The sequence below is a fragment of the Acartia tonsa genome, chromosome 4 (assembly GCF_053477335.1).
Source record: "Acartia tonsa isolate MP-2025a chromosome 4, ASM5347733v1, whole genome shotgun sequence".
Classification (NCBI taxonomy): Eukaryota; Metazoa; Arthropoda; class Copepoda; order Calanoida; family Acartiidae; genus Acartia; species Acartia tonsa.
Genome location: NC_137263.1, coordinates 24,172,110 through 24,190,575, shown reverse-complemented (window position 1 = coordinate 24,190,575; position 18,466 = coordinate 24,172,110). Strand labels below are relative to the sequence as shown.

Below are 18,466 nucleotides of genomic sequence, written 5' to 3'. Positions count from 1 at the left end.
CATTAAAATTAATTACTAGATTCAAATATAATTAAAGTAATATTAGTTAGTGCAATTTTACCATGAAGTATTTATCATAAAATTCTTTAACACAAAGTAGAACGATGTCTGTTCGAAGCTTAAGATCTTGGTAACTGCTGAAATTATCTGGCTCTAATATTCAATGAATGTGTACTTTGGTGGGTTGATTTTGGAATGTCGATCTATGGTTTTATAGGAGGACGGGCACACTTCATTCCCCCAGCGCGCCCGTTGTTTTTAGATTACAAAACCCTTTTCAAGTTTTGCAGGGTGTAGAATGGCCCAGTAACACTAGCCAATGTGTAGTAATGTTAAAATCTCGCAAATCGACCCGCCCTAACGTGTACACTTTTCCCGTGGTGGTTTTAAGCTATTTATAAATTAACATTACAACAACCCTAATTTTTTTAAAAAGAAAAGGCATAATATGTGAAACTTTTTTGGATTTTTCCTTTCATGGGGCGAAGCCACTAGTAATAATACTAAGTAGAGTGTTAGTTTAAGATTTTGCTCACTGCTAAGCAAACAAGGTTGTGCTTTTCTGGGAGTGCAAATACTGGTCATGTGTATTGTAAACCTATTTTCCGGAAAATGGGTTACCCCCCTCACGAAATAAAACCACCCATCCAATAAAATACGATTTTTGTTAAATAGACTATTCATGGAAGATGTGATAATATCCTCGGGGAATACTGAAAAAAATGACTCTGATACTAAAGACACCAACAATAGTACAACACCAACATTAGCTATGGAGTCATCTACTGATTCTGAAGCAGTAAATAGGCAAAGATTTTAAATTTATCTAGTAAATATTGCAATGTGAAGTAAATGTATATGGTGCTTTATCTCATAGTGTATATTGAGCATTGCCCCCTCCTCCCAAGAAATAGAAATACCCAGTACACAATTTACCCTTGCTTAACATGACTTAAAGTAATAAACAAACTACCCCTCACCCACACTATTTTTTACTTTATTTTAAAATAAGGTAGAGGCAGGTTTCTGTTTTTGATTAGGAACTATTAGGGAAATCCCCATGTATTTTGGTCTGAATCAATAGACTTTAAAATAATATGCTGGAGGTTTCACTTATTTATCGCCCATTGTACAGTCCCTAGTTAAATCTTAAATCTGTAGAGAAAGTCCGCCAGCATATTCTAGTCACAGAACTTTGACAAATACAGATTCCACTTCTTCTAGGTAATCTACTTTCTGATGATTAGAACTGAAAAATCTCGTATAGCATCGATTTACAGAAAATTTCGCAAGAAAATTAATATGAAATTATAAGATTAATACCAGTTTATTAGCCTCGGCCTTAGCCCCCTGGGGATCAACAAAACTGGTCTTTGATAAATAACCATTACCTATTAACAATACAAAAAAACGCCTCGTTGAAAATTCGTAAATAAAGTAAATAACTAAATGAAATCATAAAGATTGAAGTTAACCTTTTAAAAATAACATGTCTTCTCTTTATTTTATATTATTTTTATTTTATGTCTCTAACTGTAAGAAACAGTAAGTATTTAACTCAAATAAGTTATTTGACTTATGCATGCCTTTCTACTATCCTATAATATAAATCAGTAAGGGGTTTTTGTCTGTAGCTAAAGATCTCGGATAAGGCTGGTCCGAATGGGTAATTCTTTTCAGGGTGGTTTATAAATGTCTTTGGGTGGTTTTAGGCTATTTTCCTGACTAATTCGTCCTCCCCTAGAGTCTAGGGACGAAGCAACTAGTCAATAATACAAAGTAGCTTGATGTCTCTCTGTCCGTCCGTCCGTCTGAAGCTTAATATCTCGGTAACCACAGAACCGATCGGATTCTACTCTTCAGGGTATATACCTATTGGTCCTGTGGTGGTTTTAAGCTATTTTCTTGGGGGGTGGGACACCCCCAACCCTCCCAAAAATATGATATCCCCCCTCCAAAAAAAATTGGGGGAGAGAGTATGGTTCGCAGCCCCGAAGCCGCTAGTTACAAATATTATAAAACTTGATTAGCCACAACAAATGTAATCTAGACTTTCATCTCACTCTGGATTTGAGGTTCAATATGATGGATTGGTGGTAAGTTTAGATTTTTTAATCATCCTATAGCATTAAACAAAATTTAAATCTCCAATAATAGTTTTAAATAAATCAGTACTTTCCCTCATTGTTCCAATAGAGCACTGAGACCCCTCCCAGTACCCAATATAACCTAACCTGACTGACCGAATAAACGAACCCCCCCCCCCCCCTTAATTCAATATAAGTGGGAAGGGTCACCAATAAATCCATAAATTTTTCAGAACAACTCTTTAACATCATCAAAACTCTATACCTAATGAAACATGTTCAACCTGAAATCGGTTTTTGTCGATTTATTGATATTCATAAAGTCGTAAGTAAGGCTTAAGATCTCAATAACTACAGAACAAAGTGTGTTCTCCATTTTAACTTATGTCCCGGGATAATTTTAGGCTAATTTATTTTTATATTTAAGATTTGAGGTGGTTTTAAGCTATTTATTAGCCTAGATTCTAGGTTTACAGCCGCTAGTTCATTTTAAAATGGACTTTTAAATATCTGATATAAAAAGTGTAGGATTAGAAGAAAAGTAGAATGAATATGAATTTGGTTGATATATTTTTAGACCAATAATCTGAATGATTCAAATTTTCCTTTCCCTGGACTACGACCTTTGCCGAGAAACCAAACAAAAAGTAAGCAGTGATAAAATGATCATAGCTAGTCGACAGTTTAAACGGAAGCCCACTTTGAAAATACATTTTAATAGTTAGAGTGGCTTCGACCCATGAGGGGTAGGGCAAATCCCCACATTCAATATTTTTTTAAAAAATCTAATGGGCTGATTTTTTTAAAGATAGTGTTGTTTTATAATCGTCCAGAACCAGTAGGTATTTTATCTGAAAAGTACAATCTAAGCGGTTATCGAGATCTTCATGGAGAATCGTAAAAACAAATTTATTTACTTAAGAATTACGGATCGCCATAGATTACATTTGCTTAAATTTTTAGACTTTTTTCGGCAGCTGAGTGTTTTGGAGTTGCCCTTTAACCTTGCGATTGCACAGAGAAGTCTGACTTCAACAGTTTCTGTACTCTATGCTATAATGATTATAGGTAATATTTAAATTAACCCTAGCAATCGAACTGGTAAGTAAGCAAAAGTCTGCAGTAAAATCAAAAGATCCTCAACGCTAAAAAGAATTTTGTTTAATTTTGAACATTTTGCAAAATTACCCCCCACCCTTACCCAACTGAAAAATCAAAATGCCACTGAGGGGCATTTAAGGGAGATAGATCATTTAGATTACAGATTTTTAAAGAGGTGATTTTTAAGGTGGCGGTTTTTTTAAGGACATATTTTGTTTTGACTTTTAGATTTTGTTGATTGTTGAATGCATTGTTTATTATATTTGTCAATGTTCGTTTATCTATCAGATTTATTAAGCTTAGCTTTTATGAATGTTGTCATCCCTGTTATATTTTTTTATTATATCACTAGTAACATGCATGGTTTTTGTGTCAACAGAATTAATAACTGAACAAGTACCAATGGATTTTTTTGAGACAAAAGGTTAATATTTTCTTTACGTTAAATCTCATATGAAAGAAGTAGGATCTTATTCTTAAAATTAAAAAGTAAGTCTAAATCTGTCTAAAATATGGTAATTACGCTTTTCAAAAAAGTTTTCAAAGCATCCAAAATATGAGGCTTAGTCGCGGCTGTCGACTCCAGAGGTGAATTTTTTTTAAAAAATTGCCTCCCCAAAATCAGTTTGCCTCACTAAAATTAGTGAGGCAAACTGATTTTAGTGAGACAAAAGTTTTTTTAAGAATTCACCGTTGAAAAGCCTAACATGGTCATCTCCATGATAAATTATTTTCCCCTACCGTTTTTTACAAATTCATTTTTGAGGGGTTTCAGAAAGATATAATCTGATTGGAGTACTCTAAACCTTCCTTATTGGACGAAGTTTTACATTGAATATATATCTACAATATAATAATTATTTTAGGATTTTATACTTATTTATACACAGTTTCAATTCTCTTCATGGTCTATATTTTCCTATATGTGCTAAGAGCTAAGGTAATTTCTTACAAAAAAATAACAAAAATATTGGATCAAAAGTACTCTTATTTAAATGCAAATCTGCTCTATTTAAAGTAAAATATTCTTTCTTGTTTATGGATTTTAATATCTGTATATATTTTTGGATTAATGCGCATTCAAATTTTTATATCTTTAATGGTATTCTTAGCTATGCTACATATGGAGGTATTTGTCTATTTTGATATATATATTAAGAGTGTTCCAAGGCATAAAAAGGAATTTCAAGAGTTTATCAACAAATTTGCTGCAGCAACAGGTTTTTTAAAAATCTGCAATTATACTTTCACATTTTTTTCATGGATTGAAAATTTTAATGTAAATAAAAATATTTTGTAGATAATTCTTTATCAAATACAACAACAAACTAGGTGTTGAGGTGACCGCTGTAAAAAGTCAACCTGGTCTTCAGAGTGACGTCATGAGACTTTCTTTCCTGGCTCCGGCAGATGAAAATAATCCAACCTCGTCTCCGGATCAGATGCTGGGTAAAAATGTTTTAAAAGGGGATAGTTAATGGGAGAAGTCTTGTATGATTTTTTTAGGAACGGAGATACTTTATACTTATGGTCTCCGTATGTCCGACAGAGTAATGGATATAGAATACGTGGATATTGTGAGAGAAATTCTCGCATACAATAATAAAATGTTTCTCCCAGTTGGCTAATAGTACGATGTCCCCAATCCCTATTGAATTTACCCCATCCCTTCCCCTGACCATGGAGGAATGTATTGACCAATATCTGAGGACTATACAAGCAACCTAAATAGACGACAAGAATTCTCTGTCACAATAAATCACAAAACTGTTGGGAGTTTCAAATCTGACGATTTTAGACCTAAATCTTACAGCTAGTATCATGGATAACAATATTTAAAAAATAAAACTATTATTGAAACGTTAATTAACAGAAAAATGCAAAAGTTTAAGAAACTCTGAATATGAGAATAAATTCCAAATTATTTTAATACAGTAAAGATGATGACGTCAGAGAATGATAAAAGCCATGGAAGTATGATGTTGAGAATAGGTGCCATAGCATTTGGTCTTGGTACCATGATCTATACAGGATTAGGTACGGTTTCATTTTTTACATTCAAGCTAATTTTGATTATGTTATGATTGTAAAAAGCTGTGTAATTAAGCAACGCATGAGTCTTATTAAGATTTACCTAAACTGTAAGTGGACAATAAAAAAAATTCTTTTAATAAATGTTCTTAAGTTGGGGCTTCTGTGGTCTACTAGTTGGTTAGAGGTATTATACTAAAAGTTTTATGTAGTTTTTATGTAATTTTATTTTTAAAAGTAGAAGTATTTATGTGTAGAATTTTATGTTTAATTATTGTATCTTTGACTTTAACTTAGCCTTCGATAACCTCTCCCACAGAACAGCAGACCGCAAGGAACACAGTTATAGTGTCTGACTGATTATGACGTAACAAAAAAAATTAGCCAATGAGAGGCCGTTATTGACCAATGGTAAAATTTATAGTGGCCTCTCATTGGCTAATTTTTTTTGTTACGTCATAATCAGTCAGACACTATTACTGTGTTCGACCGCAAGTCTCAATCTAATAATTTAGAAAATTAGTTATAAATCTATCAAAGAAAATTCGTAATGGTGCTTTGCCTTATATTGCCTATCGGGAACTAAACTCTTTTTTTTTATATAAATTGGAAAAATCCCTGCTAAATTAACCTGGCCTAAGTAATAAACAACCAAAAGAAAATTTACCATCCCTTCGTTATTTTCAATTTATTTCAAATTAAGAGAAGATGATTTCTGTAGTCGATAAAGCAATTTTAGGGGTAGTACCTAAGTACATTCTACAAGATGTAATTAAGGTATAAACAAATATACATACAAAAGGAAGCTGAATTTAGATATAAAAAAATTAGCGTAATTTTTTTAGAATTTGTTCATTTCTTTGAGATGGATCCATCTTGTGATAAAATTGATGTTCTTCATGCTATTAATCCAATTCTTCATATGGTTTTCACCTTTATGCAAATGTATTATGTTTTTATGCATGCAAGGTATATTTTTTAGGAGCAAAGCTTTTCTTTAAATCTAGATATCCGCCCGTATGTCAGGAAAGTTTCGGGAAATACGCAATTTTCCCTATTTAACTTTTAAATTCCTGTGTGTCCATAATGCTAAGGATGAGATTTCAATTGTAACGTAATTCTTTTTGATATGGGATTAAAAATTTTCTTATGAAGAATAAGATTTCCCAATTAAAGATGATGTTCGAGAAATTCCTCTACATCATACTTTTCCCTATTTATCTGTTCAGCTTTTATTTTAAACAATTTTATTCAATTATGCTTTGCATTTTATTTATGTACATTGTACAAATATGTACATGAATTATTTCGATTAGCCCACAATTTCAATTCCCAAAATGTTTTTTTTTTCTGCAGATTTTGCTTATTTAGTAGCGAAGCTTTTGATATACATTAGCCTGTTTTATAATTAAAAACTTAAATTACCTACTAACAGCGTTTTTGAATAAGTTTTACTATTTAGTGCAATAAAAAATTCAACAGCACTATGTTAGGAACCGGGAAGGAAGGGGACAATCGCAGTCCCCAAAGTTTTTTAATAACGTTTTCATATTCGATAGCTTAAAAACTTTAGGGACTTTTAATGAATTTTGATTGATTGATTCATTAAGTTGAGTGTTCAAATGTTTTAACCAATAATTGTAATCTACAAAAATGGAAATTTTGTGTAGCATCATTAGGGATTTACATCAATTTATCGGCCATTGTCTTTTCCCTTTAGATCTGTAGTTAGAAACTTTCTTCAGTATGTTGTATTACAGCATTTTTTTGACATATTAAAATTGTACTTTTGGATGTAATCGTGTTTGTTTAATACACTGCTCCAGTTACTAATGCAGATTTGTATTCCCGAAGGTCTAAAAAAAATAAATGAAATGCATTTTTGAATTCAGGTTAAATATTCAGAGAAATAAGATTGTGGCCAAGTTTGGATTGATGCATATGCTCGCAACAAATTGTTGTATTTGGATACGCACTTTGGTCAGGTCAGTTTCAACAGGGATCAAGGGAGTGGAGTAAAATTTGAGGTTCCAAAGTTTGATAAGGGGAAAAAACCCTTAACCCACCCTTTAAAATTCATGTAGTATATAAGTTGGTCCGTAAGTCTATCAGTCATTCCACAAAAATACAAATATTAAAACATAAGAAGAACATGTGTGAAAAATGTTAACGTTTTTAAAATTCTATCCTCCAAATCATATTTCCGTATTTCCATCCATAATTTTTTTGTGCTTCGCTACTTGTGGTTGTTGATATCGTTGTTTATAAATATATTAATCAAAAATTGATTTTATCAATTACAAATCAAGGGAATCAGCTCGTGAAATATTGGTATCATCAGCCCTCAGATCTGAGACAACAGGATAGTGTCTTACCTTTCATTTAGAAATATTGTTTGTTAATACATATCAACTTAAAGGTTTTTAAAGATATTTAAAATCTCAATCTTCTTACCATAGAATTAGTAATAAACTAAGACTTTTGATTAATTAAAAAAATTATTAATAAAGCAAATTTCAATTGTCCACCAAAAGTTTGTATGACATTAGCAGAGGCGTTCAAAAGTAAGGTGTATCCACCCCTATAGAAAAATTTAATTGAGTGGTGCACTACAAACTCCTAGGTATCCAACTACTAAACCTCTCTACACCTCCCTTGACAAGGGTCTACACCCCTCTACTACCTTCAATGGGGAGTAAAAAAATCGACATCCTCCTTAAATTTAAGAGGGTGGTGGAAAAAAAGACTTTTGAGTGAGTGGGTCGACACCAATGAGGGTGTATCCACCCCCTTCGATTTTGGTTTTAGGGGAGTGTTAAATTTTTTGGGTGCGCCCTTGGTAAAACCCTCTGCATGCCGCTGGTTGACAAGATTGTGGCAAAATAACTGGAAAATTAAAATACAAAAATCGCACAACCCCGTACTAAATGAAATCTGAAATTATTGCATACTAATATGAACAGGACAACTAGAACATGAAATTATCCATCAACAAATATTTGGTGGAAACCATACACATCATCACAAGGTAGATAAACTTTATTTGTACGTTTTCCTATAATTCTCTTAGTCCTAAACCAGAACTTAATCTCTCAGCGACTCTTACCTACTATCTTAGCTTCCGACAAAGCTTGAGGGCTAAATTTTTATGTAGTTTCCTTTTATTTTTTATTTCTTTATTGTGTTTATTTACGAATATTAAATTGGGAGATACAATATTAAAGTTTGTATGTTCATTGGTTGCTTCACCCCTAGCCTCTAAGGAAAGGTTGATGGATGTAAAGAAAATGGTCCGGCAATTTTCGAGAACTTTAGCTGCTACTGCACATTACGGACTGTTGGCTTTACCTCTTTGTGTCCCATTGCCCAAGAAAATGGCCTAAACCCAACACAGGACTAGTAGCTATATTTTCCTGAAGAGTAGAGCTCAATCAAAGCAGTGTTTGTGAAATCTTAAGCTACAGTCAGACAGACATACATCATTCTACTTTGTATTTCAGATATGAAATGTTTCTTCTATATTTTACCTATTTAGGGCCAAGAATGTGAAAGTTTGGATATTTTGGGAGATACAATAGAGAGCTGTTCTGTCTACCTGTTCCCATTTATCATTGAGTATTCTATGATTGGAGGTCAAAACTTATGGTTTCCATTTCTTTATAGTAGCCAGGGTCTTTCATTCAGCCAATTAATTCCATTTGAAATTGATGAAAATTTAATGTTTTGTTTGCGTAGATATGGCTTAAAACTTGTTTTTTTGATGTAGCTGAATGAAAGTGGGAAAGATAGGGAGAAAATAAGGGAAAACAAAAGGGTTTTTATGGAAATTTTCACTTAGAATTGTTTGTGTGAATTCACATTCTCTAGTCCCTGAAAAAAGCCAGCTGCATTAAAACTACATGAAATTTACGTCTAATTACAAAGATTATTTCCTTATGCATTTTAAGATTCTAAATACTTTCTACGATGTACATACTAACGCTGGTTGCTAATGTTGATGCACAAGTTGAGGACATAATTGTCCTTGTTTCTATACTATTTATAAAATTATCTCCCAAGATTGAAACACTAAACTATTTTAATGTTTATTCTAGGACATATTCTATATAATATGTGGAGAAATGTTGGAAGAAAACCTAAATTTTTGATGATTGGTTCTCAGAGTTCACGGGTTAACTATATATTTAACTGTTTAGAAGGCTAACAACATCAATTTCTTTTCGTCTACTAAACATATCAGCTACTTTGTACAAAATTGTCCTTGTTTCGTCAACTATTATCAAATTCTATTATTAAGTTATTTATTGCATCGTATTATAGACAGCTTTCTGCGTATGGTAAAAGGAAAAACTTAAAGATTAATTACTGTTTTGTTTGCTCCGGTTCTAGTCCATCGAATATTATTCGGTTTACGGGAAATATAGATTGAATATCTTAATGTTTAGAACAATGGAAATATAAAGAGTTGGGACTGGTCCTCCTCATCTACTGGACTTTTTCTTGGTAGGCACAAATTAGTTATGTTCTCATTTATAAAACAAAAGTGTTTTTCTTATACAAAAGAGGTACACTGTCCCTTTGTTCATATGTCTGTACTACAGAATCTTACTAACAGACAGTCCAACTTGACAGAGAATGTTTTATGTTCTTATTAGGTTTTTGATTATTTACTAAGTATATTTGCGATAACTTTTATTTAATGAAATCTTCCAATTTTTAACATGTACAAAATGGCCTGCTTAATTGCTTCAAGATCCATGTCAGATCTATATAGGAAATAAATGTCTATAAACGAGCTCAAGTTTTCCAAGGAATATTTGTTTAAAACTCATAGTGCTCCAATAATCCATAATAAACTCTCATTGCCCAGAACGATAAGACCCATTATTTTACTTTATTAAAAATAAATTCCTTTTTTTAATTTCATGTTGCTATTTACCTTATATCAATGTATTTAATTTCTAATCATAAAAAAGAAAATTTAGATTTATAATATAATAAATTTAAGAAAACTCTATTTTAAAAGAATTCGATTGTGGCGACACTTTGTGTGTTCAAATATTAAACTAAAATTGTAATCATCATCATTAACCCTTTGGTGATGGTAATGTAAAGAAAAAAATATAATTTAAAAAATCTTTTTAAAATCATTTAGATTATTAAATATTTACTTTCTTTTAGATAGTAATGCCGGGTGAGGAAAATAGATTTATTGAGAAATAGATATGCATATAGAAAACTAGCCAATAGGGAGATAATTATATCGAGCCAACTCTAGTTTATTTATATCTTTTATTTCCCTTAAGGTTTTATTGAAATGTGGTATTAACTAACCACCTGCTTCACTGTGAAGGAGAGCCATATCGGTTTAGAAATTTGCGAGTTCCTAAGCTACATACAGATAGACACCCTGTTACTTAAATGTAAGGAATAAATTTGTGTAATAATGATTCTTTATTTCAGGATTGTCAGCACTAACAACTTTAATCATCACACTAATTTTATATTTCTCATTAGGTAATACATAAATCTAATTTTTTAAACAAACTATGTGCAAAGCTGAATATCGACAGTCAAAACTTAAAAGATGTCAAATGTTGATATGATTTTCGATCCTTTAACATCATCGTAATGTTTTTTTTAATGCAAAATGTTTTACTTCAATTTAAAATTATATTTAAAGAAAACTAACGTTACTTACATACAGAGTGAAATTGAACCAAGATTTTGAATTGTTTTATTTAAGTAAATCAAGAGGAATTTCACTTGATTGCCGTGTTGATAATAAATGTTAGTGACACCGTCATCAACACTCTCATGATCATTGCTACTATCATTGGTTTCTTTCAAGTCAGAAATCTTAAATTTGTCCAGGTTAATTTATATCATCGCGGCTACCCTTTACGTGGGCTGTTCTTGTGTTCGTCCGTTAGACGTTGAAAGAGAATAACGCCGTTCCAGGCAAAAAGAGCCCTGTTTGATGTATTATTTTCTAATTTTGCCAAAACTTTTTTTTATTACTGTTAAGCAATTTACTTTTCTTATTTTAACAACAATATTATATTTTTATAATTTCCGTGCAACATGTATGGGTATTATTATTCTCGTTGATAAAAAGCACTTACCTATATAAAGAGGAGAATATATGAGGTTTCCCAGAAAAGCAAACTTCAGTTCCTCCTGCTATTGCAGAAACTTTAAAAATCATATTGTCAATATGCAATAGAATTTCCTAGGCTTGCCTAGGGGCTTAGGTTTCCCTAGCCTTACATCAATCAAAAGGAATATGCAGAAACCCTGACTACTAGGCTAGCCTGAGAAATGTTTTAGGATTTTACCCAATATGAACTACTAGCAGCTGCGTCCCTAGTATCTGGGGACTTTCGAAGGGATATTAAAGAGCAGAAAATAGCTTAAAACCATACAACGACTTTTTAAATAAAAATAAAACAGCCTAAACCCATCCCGGGACTTATAAGAAGCTTTATTCTTAAGGAGAACTGAACTTGGTTGGTAATTTCTTCTTGATCTGAAACTTGGCAAGTTTACTTAGAAATAGGAGAAAGTATATCAGAACCATATCGGTTTAGCGGTTAGCGAGATCCTTCCCTACAGACCAAAAAGCTTGCTACTGTATAAAATAGGATATTCATAATCACGTTTTACTAGATATCTTCTTTACTCATAAACATTATTTATTCATATTACTCTTATAAAGAGTGAAAATGAGCACGACACCCTCTTGATTATTGGTGCATTTGGTATATTCCTTTATGCAAGCTATACCATAGTCGCAGGTAAACTTTTTAAGAATCACAATTTAATTCAATACCAAAGAAAAGAAATGATATTTAAAATACGTCTTATAGACAAAACTGTAAGGAGTTAAAAATATTAGGGTTAGTAAATTTACTTTTGGCTTTGCATCTACGGACTAAACCCCGAGAGGTCACAACCCCAATGCATCTATTTTTGTTTTTAAAACGAATTTTAAGAGGAAGGTTTATTTTCTGGGGAGCTCTGCTCCTTTGACAGTGGGATACAACCTCCTCATATTATTTTTTTTTTTGGGGGGGGGAGGCGTTCAGCATTACATGAATAGTAAGTATGTTCCCTACAAATAAGAGCTTAATCGGTCCAGCAGTTACAGGGATATCAATCTTCAAACAAACTTCGTTCTACTTTGTATTGTTACCTTATACTCATCCTAAAATTCTAGGTTCTTTAAGTCCTGAATCGTTGGAGCCAACAGCTTTAGTAATTATAAATGGAGTCATGGAGCTTCTACAAGTATGTTGCAATTTGAATCATTTGTTTTGTGATTGTACCTAGAAGCATTGATTGGAATTTAAATTTTATAAATGTGGCTAGCTATAATGGAAATGTTATCAAATTCTGTTTTAAGATATAATTTTCTGGAATATTTCATTGACAGAATCTCCTGTATAGCATTGCTCCTCAAAATGTAAATTATTTTAATAATGTTATTAATAACATTCATATTTTAGCAGAACCCCCACTCCCCTTAATTTTGAAAATAAAGTCCAAATAAGGATAATAAATGTAAGGTGTTTGTTTTGAAACAACGTAGTATTAGGAACAAATTGGTTTAGCATTGAAAAACTTCAACCTTCCCTTATTTTCAAAATAATAAAGGTTGAATAGGATTCTGGGCTTGCTAGGAACTTTAAGTGAGAGTACCTTACATGCACAAAATTTAGTCTTCATATACATAGGGAAACAAAGATATTTCTTAATTATAGGTAAATCTTCAGTTACTTTTTGTAGCAGATCTTAAACAAAAGAAAATACGAGATGAACAACAGGTTTTTATATTCTATTCTTATTTCAGTCTACTTTAATATTTCTTTCATGGAATGCGTGTTGTATAAAGACATAGTTTTCTTGGATATGACTGTATGTATCTTGAATAATAATTTCTAGTTTCATGATGAAATGGTAAATTTTTTTCAAACATGATTTCATCTGTGGAAAGTCAGAACAAAAATTAGAATTGGAATTGGAATATTTTTGAAACATATTTCACTCCTCCTTCCCACCATACCAGTATTTAATATATTATCATTGGTTTGCATTTACGTCTTACTACATCTTCGCATCTTGACGTGTTATGACTTTAAACGTCTTAATCACTTCAAAAATTCAATGTATTCTTTTATATGCTTGAAAATAATAAAATTAATTAAAACTTTTAATCTATCCGTTGTGAAAGATCTCTAAACCTGGACGCCAGGTGATAACCTTCCTGGTGTTCTGCAACCTTGGCTTGTGGATTACCTATAATTTTGAAATTCAAAAGGTAATTCTTATGTAAACTAATAGGACGTATGTCTATCTGTAGCTTAAAGACTCGCTAACCACTGGATCGACATGGTTCTCCTTTACAATGAAGGTTCTTATAAGTTCGGGAAAGTTTTATTAGTTTTTTGGGGTAGGAAACCTTAACCCCACCAAAAGAAATCATTGCAACCCTTGAAAAAAATACACCCAAAAATTATGAACAACTAAAAAAATGGAATATATCATTTCTAATTAGTTTTCAATAATCTTTTTTTGATCTTATTTATTTAGAATCGAGAACCAAACCGTCTTAGTTAAGCTTTATATATTTAGGTTAGGCTACACCTAGTAAAATGTGTTTTAATTTAAAACTAGGTTGCTGCTACTCCTGATCAGCTCAAATTTTACGGATTTTTTCCTTGGATTGTAATTCAACGTTTAACTCTTCCTTTGTGTGTGTTCTTCAGGTTTTTTGTTATAGTTTTAATCTTCAAGTTAAGCTACTCTTTATAAGTGATATTGTTTGTCTGTCATTCCTTCTGTAGGTAACGCTGCTTTCTATTTGATTCTCTCTCCCTTTTTCAATATAACTTAAATTCAACCTAGTATTAAAGCTACTCTATAGGTTGTTATTTCCTTCTTTCATATAAACATTTCTAATTCAATCAATTGGATCCTGTCGTACTTTTTCAATCCAATCCTGTCTAACATTTGTTAAAAGCTTCCTATAAAAGCAAAATCAAATTGGTCGAATCGATTAGAAATCTTTTTAAAAACGACCTTAAAAAATATTTGTCAAAATAAAGCTTTTTATGAAAATATTTGTCTATAATACAAAAAAAATTATGTAAAAACTAAATTCAGACTAAATGTAATGTAAACATTTCAGATTTCATTCAACTGTTGTATTTGCAGAGTTATGGAAAAATGTTTATTTTGTAAAGTAAAATTTTATTTATTGAATAAAAACAAGGATGATAACTATATACAAGTGGTAGCAAATATACTTTATTTCTTACGCAAATGCCTTGGCCCCAAACAGGCGCAGCTCATTACAATGCACACACAGTTATGGAATCTTGACGAAAAAGATTTTTTATCCAATCTTGACAAGTGAGGTATTTTTGGAAAGAGGAATATATATAGAAAACGCCTATGAAAATTAGAAAATCCGCAGAAATCATATTTGCAAGTTATTTGCAAAAATCTGCAATGTTAATTTGCAAAATTAATTTCAATGCTTAAATGACTTATTTAAAAAGAAATCTTTTTATGAAATGTGTTTATCTATAAGTTTAGAACATACTTAAGGCAAAAAAAAATTCTTTAGTGTTACTTTTTTCACCTTATATATGAAAAAAGCAGTTTCTCACATTTTATGATAAAAAAAGGTATAGGAACAAAAAATATGTTTTTTCTTGATGTAAACACAATGATTGGCATAAAATCTATCATCCTAAATGTAAAAATCAGATATAGAATCCTATTTAGAGCAAAAATAGTGCAAAACGTAACCAAGACATTTTTGCAAAGTATGAAAATCTGAAGAAATTAGTTCTTTTTGATTTTGATATACATATCAGATAAATGTATATAAAATTAGTGATCAAAAACTATAAAACATGTTATAACTTTTTCAACCCTATCATTGATTAAAATGCACTTTAAAGTGCAATTTAATCAATGACAATGTTTAAAAAACTTATAACATGTTTTATAGTTTTTAATCACTAATTTTATATACATTTATCTGATATGTATATCAAAAGCAAAAAGAACTATTTTCATCAGATTTTCATACTTTGCAAAAATGTCTTGGTTACTTTTTGCACTATTTTTGCTCTAAAAAGGATTCTATATCTGATTTTTACATTTAGGATGATAGATTTTATGCCAATTATTGTGTTTACATCAAGAAAAATCATATTTTTTGTTCCTATACCTTTTTTATCATAAAATGTGAGAAACTGCTTTTTTCATATATAAGGTGAAAAAAGTAACACTAAAGAAATTTGTTTTGCCCTAAGTATGTTCTAAACTTATAAATAAACACATTTCATAAGAAGATTTTTTCTAAATAAGTCATTTAAGGCATAATTATTAATTTTGCAAATTAGCATTGCAGATTTTTGCAAATAACTTGCAAATATGATTTCTGCGGATTTTCTAATTTTCATAGGCGTTTTCTAAATATATTCCTCTTTCCAAAAATACCTCTCTTGTCAAGATTGGATAAAAAAATCTTTGTCGTTGAGATTCCATAACTGTGCACAGTGAGTATCTCCAATCAAAGGGTTGATTGTCTGCTATGTACTGTACCACGGGTATGAGGTGAAGGACAGAGTCTAGCCTTGAGTTTACAAGTTGACTGTTCAGTCCAGGTGCAACTCACCCATACGACATATTCACATACGAAAATACAAAATATTTGATTTTAATCTAATATTTATTTATCTAATACTAATTTGAATATTATTAGGGAAAAAGACTCCTCCGACTCAACAAGTGGAATGTCCTACAGCTAATTTTCTTTATACACATTACACAAATAAAACAAATTTATATATTTTATTTCCCCCTCTCAAACTAAACTAGATAGCCGAGTTAGAAATATTTGTGACTAAACTGTAATTTTTCTTGTAATAAATATCTATAAAAATAAAGTTGAAAATCTCCTTGAGAAAAAGTAGTAAGGTTTTTATGTCTAAACTAGTCAACTTTTCAATTAGGCTTTTAAAATGTTTTGGGGTTAGCTTTATCTGACCTTTTTCTTTTCATGGATATCATATATTTGTCTTGTTGCAGTTTTTAATTTCTGATCTATTGGGAATAATGGGCTACTTTCTTTGGGATTCTTATCTAATTTCTGAGCCATGCTATTGTAAATTTGGATTACTTTCCACAATATTATTATTTAATTTCTGAGCCATGCTATTGTAAATTTGGATTACTTTCCACAATATTATTATTTAATTTCTTAGCCATGCTATTGTAAATTTGGATTACTTTCCACAATATTATTATTTAATTTCTGAGCCATGCTATTGTAAATTTGGATTACTTTCCACAATATTATTATTTAATTTCTGAGCCATGCTATTGTAAATTTGGATTACTTTCCACAATATTATTATTTAATTTCTGAGCCATGCTATTGTAAATTTGGATTACTTTCCTCAATATTGTTATTTAATTTCGCTTTTCTGTCCTTAAAAAGTTTTGCAATAAATCATGGGGATAATAGATTGCTTTACACTGTTTATATTTTGCCGCAGTACAAATTTGGGAAATTGTTTAACAAGGATAACTTTGTAGGAAAGCGGTGCAGCTCAAAAATAAATTAAATAAAAGAACATTATTATGTAGCAAAGAATAAATAATTTTGATATTCAGTTATTTAGTGACAATGAGCCAATTATTAGTCACTAAGTATACATAATTATCAATCAAACTTGCTACTTCTATAACGTTTAGCTAAATGCGTCGCCCATAGACTATGGGATACGAGAGGAAAAATTCAGAAAAATAGCCTTAAACACCCCCACGGTATGTTTAAAGGTTTTACAGAAGCAAACATCCTATTCAAACCAGCCATTTTAGAGATCTTATACTTCATATAGAAAAACATTACTCCTTATATTAAAGTATATAGTCGATACAAACCTTACACCGCGGCTCGCTCACTTATAGAAATGGGAAACTTATAAAAGTTTTACTCAACATACAAAATCATTACAATTTTCATGAGAAATACGCATTTTATAAGGCATAGAAAACGCTCTAATTTTCGTTCTAATTAACGTAATATTGAAATTTTTTTTGGTTATTTTATTTTACATATACTTTTATCATTTTATCAAAAAAAAATTTATCTTTTTTTATCATTTTTTGGAGAAATTAATGCTTAAACTAAGGGTATCTTTAGACGCAAAATTGACGCACTTAGAATAAAAAATGCGTATTGAGTACAAAGGGGGGATAATTTCAAGTCATGAATGTTCCACAGATATCTTTTTTTTCATAAAATTTTAATGTTTAGTCCACCCCACGTCACCCCAAAAATTATATATCAATTTAGGAAGATAATTTTTGTAGAATAATTACAGAATTTACATCTTTATGTACTCTGAAAGTATAGTTAAGATCAAAGGCGTGCAAAATGTTGGTATAGGGGTTGTTTACACCACCCTTGTAAAATTAAGGGGGATGGATACACCTCCCTAGGTGTCCACCCATGTCCACCCTCTTGACAAGAGCCTACACCCTCAGATACACCCCTCTATAAATTCCAAGGAGGTGTAAAGGAAATAAATTTACACCCCTTAAAATAAAGTGGGGTTGGGGGTGTTTAAGGAGAGTGTATATAAGCAAGTCACAGATTCAGATAATTCTATGCTATCTATTTTTAGATTAATTAATTACCAGACTTTACTAAAAAAATCTTGCAATATAATGTACAACTGTACTGTACAACTTTTAATTAGTAAATTGAGACATGAGGAAGCTCTCATACATATGTAGGGGGGGGGGGGGTTAGTTAATGCAACCATCCCATAATCAATTAATCCAAATTTTGTTATGAAAATTGGCATGTGTATTCCTTGGTAGGTCTGTTTTTCAAAATTTAACAAAAAGTTAAGCTTAAGGGGGGGGGGGGGTTAAGGCAACCATCACATAATTAATGCACAAATGGCACTTGGAATTTTGAATTTCATTACAAAACTTGGCATGAGTAATCCTTGGTAGATCTATTTTCCCAAAATGGAACAAAAAGTTGGAAAAGTAATGGCTAATGGCTGTTTGCTCAGCTGTTTAGCCGTTTTTGGGCTATTTTCAGGGCAAATCCATCAATAATTACGTAGGAATCATCCATTAGGGATAGGTTTTAATGGGTGCTGAGCTGAAAAATACTACCAAAAATAGTGGCAGCTGGGTAATGGCTTATA

General features: G+C 31.2%; 1 protein-coding gene across 1 annotated transcript; it reads left to right on the top strand.

The window, feature by feature from the left end:
* Window positions 1-66: 66 nt before the first annotated feature.
* Window positions 67-16,192, top strand: LOC145315403 (proton channel OtopLc-like). Its single transcript, XM_080155385.1, has 27 exons — window positions 67-807; window positions 1,162-1,224; window positions 2,051-2,096; window positions 2,665-2,734; window positions 3,051-3,155; window positions 3,541-3,612; window positions 4,055-4,128; window positions 4,348-4,408; window positions 4,521-4,637; window positions 5,124-5,225; window positions 6,065-6,188; window positions 7,112-7,204; window positions 7,529-7,585; window positions 7,730-7,752; window positions 8,183-8,247; window positions 8,755-8,851; window positions 9,314-9,390; window positions 9,665-9,722; window positions 10,683-10,736; window positions 10,966-11,093; window positions 11,938-12,016; window positions 12,439-12,509; window positions 12,983-13,045; window positions 13,453-13,539; window positions 13,896-13,987; window positions 14,410-14,463; window positions 16,000-16,192. Exons 1-27 carry the CDS (start codon window positions 683-685, stop codon window positions 16,043-16,045), a joined length of 2,103 nt encoding a protein of 700 aa, XP_080011511.1. The 5' UTR covers window positions 67-682; the 3' UTR covers window positions 16,046-16,192.
* Window positions 16,193-18,466: the final 2,274 nt, after the last annotated feature.

What these genes read in the sequence shown, in the direction of transcription:
- LOC145315403 (XM_080155385.1), top strand. Translation starts at nt 683, where the DNA reads ATGGAAGATGTGATAATATCCTCGGGGAATACTGAAAAAAATGACTCT. An exon ending in GCCGAGAAACCAAACAAAAA is followed by an intron (nt 2,735 to 3,050) that starts GTAAGCAGTGAT and finishes TTAAATTTTTAG; the next exon opens with ACTTTTTTCGGCAGCTGAGT. An exon ending in AATTTTATATTTCTCATTAG is followed by an intron (nt 10,737 to 10,965) that starts GTAATACATAAA and finishes GTTTTATTTAAG; the next exon opens with TAAATCAAGAGGAATTTCAC.